General features: G+C 36.7%; 1 protein-coding gene across 1 annotated transcript; it reads right to left on the bottom strand.

The window, feature by feature from the left end:
- Positions 1 to 1,171: 1,171 nt before the first annotated feature.
- Positions 1,172 to 4,968, bottom strand: LOC110770779 (protein STRICTOSIDINE SYNTHASE-LIKE 5-like). The gene is made up of 4 exons (XM_088255958.1): positions 4,421 to 4,968; positions 2,596 to 2,903; positions 2,359 to 2,491; positions 1,172 to 2,259 (listed from the first exon to the last, which is right to left on the bottom strand). The coding sequence occupies exons 1-4, from the start codon at positions 4,880 to 4,882 to the stop codon at positions 1,981 to 1,983; spliced, it is 1,182 nt and encodes a 393-aa protein (XP_088112084.1). The 5' UTR covers positions 4,883 to 4,968; the 3' UTR covers positions 1,172 to 1,980.
- Positions 4,969 to 8,444: the final 3,476 nt, after the last annotated feature.

The following is an 8,444-nucleotide window of genomic DNA, read 5'->3' as shown; positions in this document are numbered from 1 at the left end:
CAAATAATGCTGAGTGATTACGAATTTCTATTTTTGACTGTGAGATGATTTGAATGCTTTTGATTGGATATATATATATATATATAATTTTATTTTCTTCATTCTTCTTCTCCCCGAGTTCAATATTCTCTCTCCCCTCTTTCTTTTTTTATTTCCGTTCCTTCTCTCTCTCTCTCTCTCTCTCTCTCTCTCTCTCTCTCTCTCTCTTTTCTTCTTCTTCTTTCTCTCCGACAGATATCTATTCTTCTTCTTTCTCTCCAAAATGTCCAAAATAGCGTCTGTCAAGTTGTACTTGTATGAAGCATCTGTGAAATAAACTGTACTATCCATCGCTACATCTACACCGTCTGGAATTCTAAATTTTACACCCTCCCTTGTTACATTCAGCAGGCCCTGCCATATCATGCACATATACTTTACATACAAGATATTAAAATAATAATGTTCCAAATTGGCCTAACATGTAATTGCATTTTCATGTATAATGTATTATCAATTAATAAAAAAATAGGAAAATACTTCTCTTCTTACTAGATAAATAGGAGTTCCTACATTTCTGCCAATAACAGCAATGTGATGAATTATTTTTACATATGTATCAAACTGTAATTCGTAGGAATGACGAGTATCTCCTTGCCAACATGTGTATCACACATGGACACGACCGTTAATTAACGCTGGGTTGGTAGTTTTCTCTATTGTATGTGTTCAGATTATGGTAGTGTCTGGAGTTTTTATTGGCTGCATGTGCAGGTGGGGTGGGGTGAGTGAGTGAGTGGTGGATTGCTTTTGCTGGTGACTTATCTTGCGTATATGGATATGGAAGAGAATCAGATGGTTTTTATTTAGACCAAGATTTTTCCCACTAGGGAGCCCACTGACGTGGCATTTGGACCTTAGTATTTTCTTGACCCCAAATGAAGAACAAAGTGGATGGCTCGGACCTAACTAGTAACTACAGCCAATTGCGGAAAATTAAATAAATAATTTGGTTGGTTTGGTTCTTATTTTGGTTTATTTTACCCCTTTGCCAATTTCTTCTTATAATGTAACTTAAGCATCTCCTTTTGTGACACAACTTCTGTATTTCATGTCTATGGAGAACTTAGACTCGAAAAAATCGTTTCATTTTACTACTAATACTATGTCTATTGTTTGATTTCCTGCAATGTAACAAAGAAAAAAAAAGCGCTATTATAACCTTATTATGGTATACAACAAAAATAATAAGTAAATAATCATCCTCAACCCCAATACCGAAAGTTTTCATGTAACCAAAGGTTGTAAAACCAACAAACCTGTTTGCCAATTGTCAAATCAAATGCCCATATCAGGGATTATTGGCCTCCCACAAGATTGGTCTTCTCCCTCACAATTTTTTTTTTAATCTTCCCAGTTGGGCTAGGCAAATTCCCATATATCATAGCTTCCCCCCCCAAAGCAAGGTTTGGACCTCCAGTGCACAAAAGACAGCCTGGACAAGGCATGGGACCCACCAGCTTGGGCAAGCCCACAGGCAAATCCTGCCTGGGCTTAAGCCCGAAGGTGTTGATGTCATGCTGATGTCAGCGAGCGAAAAAAATTCCAAAAAAGTTCTTTTTTAAAAAAAAAAAACCAAAAAATTATGGATGTTTTCCTACAAATACATAACAATTTTATTCACTTTCCACACCAAATCCTCATACAAACTCTTCTCCTTCCAATATTTGTAAATTGTAATCATTCTTTTTTCTTGCATTTGTAAATTTTTTATATTTTCTTCCATATTTTTTTTTTCTTGCATAATCATTTTATTTCTTACATTTCTAAATTGTTTATATTTTGTTGCATAATATAACCCACCTAAGCCTATTCATAATACCCCTTCACACGTAATCCCTTTATGTAAGATAAATTTAGCCCACCTCATTTATGTTGAGGGATATATATAACAGAGAAAATGTGTTTCGTACCGCATTATATATAGTAGCTGCTTGTTCCTCAAGCAACATCCATTGCTGGGTATTGTTGAATGTTGAGGCGAAGCATGTAAGGATGGAATACCGAGCCGCAGAAAATGTGATTTCCAATCTTGATCACACTTGAAACTAAAGACAATCCTGGATCATAATAATGTGAAATCAAATTTCCATCTAAATCAACGGCCAAAACGCCACCGTTCTTCTCTACATTGGGTCTCCCTGTATACTTCTCCATAATTCCCATAACTTTTCTGATGAAAGGATATCTAACAGCTAAATCCCAAGCCAATGTAGGTGCCTGCATCAAAAGTTGCACAAAACAAAAACTAGGATTTCAGTATAAGCCCCTTACAAGGAAATGCTTTTTGAAAAAAAAGTGGGAACAGGTTTTATTTACCATTAACAATGCAATCCAGTAATGGCCCTCTCCATCATATCTGATGTTATCTGGCAAGCCTGGCAGCTGATCAATAAAAGTCTCCACACTTCCCTTTTTCTCCCCTTGTACGTAATACTTTCTACATCGCCTCCTATAACATGCACAAACAAAAAAACAATCTAACATGTTGCATTATCACGCTATCAATCTAGATTACACGTTCAAACAATAGAACATCGTAAACTAACATCGTACATGGGGGTTTCACAGAAGATTACGTGGCTTTGATCCGGTGAAACCACGAGTCCATTAGCAAAGTAGAGATCACGAACCAGCACTGTGGTCTGTTTGGTTGCTGAGTCATAGCTCACGAATCTACCATAAGGCCGACCCTCCAAAATGTCCCAAACAAAGTGTTTTAAGTTGTACTTGTATGAAGCATCTGTGAAATAAATCGTACCATCCACAGCTACATCTACACCGTCTGTAATTCCAAATTTTACACCCTCAGCCTCGTCTGTCAGCAGCATCACCTCACCCCCACTTGTTACATTCAGCAGGCCCTGCCATAAATTTCATTTTATTATGCACAACTTGCATCCATACCCTACCTCATATAAGGCCAGTCTTTCTTAAGCAGATACATTATCTCAAAATAATATTCAAGTTTTACACTGATTACATTATTAGTTTTTCCAGTTTCCAAAGATGTCACAAGTTTCTTTGTTCATAATTAAAAAAAAAATAGTAAATTTGGCTTACACCCTTCAAATTCAACTTACCTTACATGCAACCCTTCACTTTTTGTTCCTATAAATAATATCCAATTTTTATAAGGAAAAACCAATGACTAGGATCCAACTCATCAAGTTACCTTATTAAGCTCAATATCTGATTTATTATCATTTTTTTGATTGCCAAAATACCTTTATTTATATTTCAACGTGTAATGGGGTGGTGTTTTAATTTGAGATTTTCTATTTAAACCTCACACTTCTCTTTGTTCACACCAACTTCTAATTTAAATTTTCACAATTTCTAGGAAAATCCCACTATCTTCCCAAACTACCTTTAAATACACCCCAAGCTGAAAAAATAAGCAATAAAAGAGATTTTCTATTTAAACCCCACAACATCTTATTTTATTTTTTACCCAACGGAAAAATGTCAATTATCAAACATTGTTAAACCAACCCTGTATCAGGAAGAGAATGGTCAGGAAGCCACTGGAAGTTGTTCATTATAGAGCTGGTCCCATAACATGTTATAAACAAAACCAAGACAAATGAAATAGCAAATACCTCCACCCATTCCATCACAAGCACCCTACGAGTTGTGTAATCTAGACACATTTCTAGAACCAAAACATTTGGTATAAATTTTAAATCAAAAATCAAAACAACCAAGCAATCAACAAAGGGAAGAGAATAAGATCATTACAGCCAAACAATCAACAAGCCCTTCCATTAGCTACCATGCAGATTTTAAAGAGGTAGGCTCCTCAATGTTCTACGTCTTTAAAAGAGAAGAGTAATTTGGCAATAGGATGTAGAGGAGTTTGTATTTTTCTAAAACTTAATATGAAGAGTGGTGGGGTGTGTGTATAGATGTACTAGGGTTAAGTATTAAGTTGGATGACCTTTTTTGTCTTTTTACATAATAATAAAACTTACAGCTTAATGATTTAAGTATTGGGGTGAATAAAGAGAAGTGCGGGGTTTAAATAGAAAATCTCTTTAATTTTGGGTTCCCCAATTTATTGTGGTGATTCCCTCTAACAATTTTGTCTGCAATTAATTATCCGTTTTATTATTAAAAATGACTTTAAGCCTTAGTTTTTTCAAGCCCATTTAGATATGAGTGCGGACCCATGACACAAGTAATTTTACACAAATTTTCAACTATTAGATTAGGCCAAAATGAATGACTGAGATTAAACAAACTAATTACTTCTTTTTTAAACAATTATAGATATTAGACCTTTGATTATCGTAACTATTATAATATTTTTAATCCAAATATATATTGAAGAAAAACAACCAAGAAATAAAAATATTGAACATTTCCTACGTGTACCAACCTTATCGGCATCAGCGACGACAACTTCATTGTAAAGTCCGAAAGCGAGCCCGAGCGGTCTGCCGCCCGTGTTGACCCAGCTCTCCACCACAAACTCGGGATTTTCCGAGTCGTTGAGTTTAACTCGCTTGAGCCACCCGTCTTCACAACCCGTGTAAATGACCCCCGACCCGGAATGATAAGCCACGTCCTCGGGGGCCCGCAAGACCCCAAAGCCCACACGCTCTGACCCTCGAAGCATGCGAGGGTTGTGAGCAGGAGCCCTCCTGGTTAAGCGGCGAGTCAACTCGTGATAAGGCAGAGGGGCTGGGTCGAGCGAGTCGAGTTGGTAGATGAGCGTGGCGGTGATGATGGGAAGTATTAGGATTAGAAACAGAGAAGTTGTGGTTGAGGGCCATGAGTTTGAGGGTTGGGTTTGGGTAGCTGACTCGGCCGAGTCTGCAGGGTTCTTTGACTCGGACATGAACTAAGTGATCAAACTATAGTCAATTGGAGAGAAATAAATAAATGGGTTTGTCGGTTGGTCCATTTAGAATTATAAATAGGTTGGTTGGTGTATGGAGAGCACAGTTTCCACGTCTTCACCAATTTGAACGTCCAAACCATGATCTCGATAACAAAGAAAAAGAAAAACGCTATTGTAACCTTATTATAGTATACCAAACAAATAATAAGTAATTAATCATCCACAACCCAAATACGGAAAGTTTTCATGTATGATTTGCCAATTGTCAAATCAAATGCCCATATCAGAGATTAGGCATCTTATTCTTAGCCTCCCACAATATTGGCCTTCTCCCTTAGAACAAATTTTTGTATCTTCCCAGTTGGGCTAGGCAACTTCCCAAATATCACAACTTTTGGAACCATAAAAACAGGCAATGTCCCCTCACAAAACTCTAGAATCTCTCTAGAACTTACCTCAACACCACCACCAAACCCCTCCTTCAACTTCACAAAAGCACAAGGAGTCTCCCCCAAAACCTCATCATATTTTCCCCCAACAGCAGCGTCCAAAACTTGCGGATGAATCAGCAAAACTGCCTCCACCTCAAGGGTGCTGATAACCTCACCTTCACAAAAAATGATATCCCTTGCCCTGTCTTTCATCTGAATGTACCCATCTGGATGCCTAACTGCCAGGTCACCAGTCCTATACCATCCACCCTTGAAAACCTCATGAGCTGGTTTTGAATTCTCTAGATAACCCAGCATCAAAGTGTTGCCTCTGAACACAATCTCCCCCATTGATTTCCCATCAAATGCCACACTTTCCGTTGTTTTTGGATCCTTCACATCAACCCCTTCCATCATCAGATTGTACTGAGATTGCATTTTAAAAGTATAGGTTATTTATAGAGAATAGCCGCGCGGCTATTTGTTTTAAAGAATTTGACAAAAGACAAAAGTAAAGAAACTAATTTTATACTTTTATATATTTTTAAAAAAACTTCCCCGATGACATTCGTCGGCCTAAAATTTGCCGGATTAGACCTCTCATGATGACATTTCGTCAGTAGAGGTCTAATCCGGCAAATATTTGCCGACAGAGACATATGCGGACGAACTTTTATCGGGAGAGTTTAAAAAAAATAAATATACACTTAATATCTTTATTTCAATAATTTTTTTTAAAAAAAATTCTTTCTAGTAATTAAATAATATCTTAGCCTTATTTAATTACTTTTATTAATTATTATTAATTAATTATTATTTATTTCGTGAATAATTAGTATTATTTCTTTCATAAATTATATTGCTTAATAAATAGTAATTAATTATTTTAATAGAATATTTAAATACTAATTATTCACTAAGTAAATAATAATTAAAATATAATTACTAATTAAAGTAATTAAAAAAGAGAAATCTAGATTATACTTTTTAAAGGGTATAGCCGCATAAATATACCTTTAAAATATTCTATTTATAGAGTATAGCCGTGAGGCGATAGTTTAAAATATTCTATTTATAGTGTATAGCCGTGAGGCGATACTTTAAAATATTCCCTTGACCAACAGACTTCTAACCATGTTGAGAATGGTTCAATTCTTCCTCTCTGATACACCATTATATGCTGAGGTGAATATGTGGCTGTGAGCTGCCTTCTTATGCTTTGTTCAACACAAAAAGCCTCAAACTCCTTTGAGAAATACTCTCAACCACGATATGTTCGAAGGGTTCTAACTTCTTCCAATTTCATTCTCAACAAGTGCCTTGAAACTTTTAAATGCATTAAAAGCTTCTGATTTTTTCTGCAAAAAATACACCTATGATTTTCGACTAAAGTCATCGATAAAAGAAACAAAATATTTCTTTTTACCATTTGAAATTGGATTAATTGGGCCACATATGTTTGAATGCACCAAATCCAACAGATTATAAGCCCACCACGCCTTTCCTTTTGGGAATTGATCTCAGTATTGCTTGCCAACAATGCAATCTTCACAAATTTTGGATGGTGGTGTGATCATGGGAAGGCTAGTCACCATTTGCTTCTGATGAAGTGTCCTCAATCCATTGAAATTCAAGTGACCATATCTAAAATGCCACAACCATGACGAATCATCTTCCTTAGCCATTACACAAGCCTGAACTGTCTTTATCTTCAGCGGAAACAATGTGTTTGTTGTCATTTGAACAACGACAATGGCACCCCTTGCTGGATCATATATTTCACACACATTTTCTTGAATTGTTATAACATAACCCTTATCTTGTAATTGGCCAGCACTCAACAGGTTAGACTTCAAATCAGGAACATAAAACACATTTAAAATTGTCTCAACAAAGTCATTTTTAGTCCTAATTTGAATATCACCCTTTTCCCAACACATTAACAATTGAACAATCCCCAAAACTTACAGTAATACGAAAATCTTCATTTAAAAATGAAAAAGAAGACTTACTACCAATCATTTGGTTGCTGCAACCTGTGTTAACATACCGTACATCCAACTCAGGTTCCTCCTTGGCATGGAAAGCCATCAAAAGTGTTTCTTCTTCCTTCTTTTCAGCAAAGTTTGATATTTCTCCATTTTCTTTTTCTTTGGGCAGCTTCGTGTAGCACTCATTTCGATAGTGCCCAAGGTTGCCACACCTATAACACTCAATTTTGGACTTGTCACCTTGTCCTCTACCTCTGTTTTGGGAATGGTCATCATTCCTCTTGTAATTATGAGATGATCTGCCTTCATCTTTGTTGCCTCGACCTCCATCTTCATCTCTGTTTCCTCGACCTCTTCCTCTTGAACTTGAGGATTCAGCAAAAATATAAGCATTAAAGCTCGCTCATTTGAGGTGCCTCTATTTATCATTTGATCATGGACCAGCAAAGAGCTTTGCAGCTCATCTATTGACATCTTGTCAATGTTATTTTACTCTTCAATAGAGCACACAACATAAACGAACTTGGGAGCCATAGATCTCAGGATCTTTTTAATAATGGCCACATCATTGAGCTTGTAACCATGGATTCTCATCTTGTTTGCAATTCCCATTGCTCTCCCAAAGTAATCTGTAATAGACTCTCCTCCTTTCATTTGAGAATCTCAAAGTCTTTTCTCAAAGCTTGAAGCTGTACACGCTTCACCCTTGCTGACCCATGGTACTTTTTTTTTCATGGATTCCCATATGTTTTTGGCTGTATCCTTTTGGAGAATCATTTTCAAAATAGCACGATCAATTGCCTGGAATAAATAATTATTCACCTTTAAATCTTTCAGCCTTTGATCATCAAGTTTCTTCTGTTTTTGTTGTGTCAGTAGTGCTCCTTTTTCTGGCACTTCATATCCCGTCTCCCCAATATCCCAATATTCTTTGGACCTTAGGAAATTCTCCATCAACATGCTCCAATGATCATAGTGACCATCAAAGCAAGGTATGGCTGGCTGGACAAAGGTCTCTGCTGGCTGTTGAGGCCTAAAAAATCCAGGGTTGGGCCCAAATAAATTTTTGGCCCAGTATGACACCTTATTAAGAAAAGACCCGGTTCGGAGCACGGGAAATTCGTCATGCACGCTTGC

Source organism: Prunus avium, chromosome 7 (genome assembly GCF_965620075.1).
Source record: "Prunus avium chromosome 7, drPruAviu1.hap1.1, whole genome shotgun sequence".
NCBI lineage: Eukaryota > Viridiplantae > Streptophyta > Magnoliopsida > Rosales > Rosaceae > Prunus > Prunus avium.
Note: the sequence above shows the minus strand (reverse complement) of the source record. Positions and strands in the feature narration are given on the sequence as shown.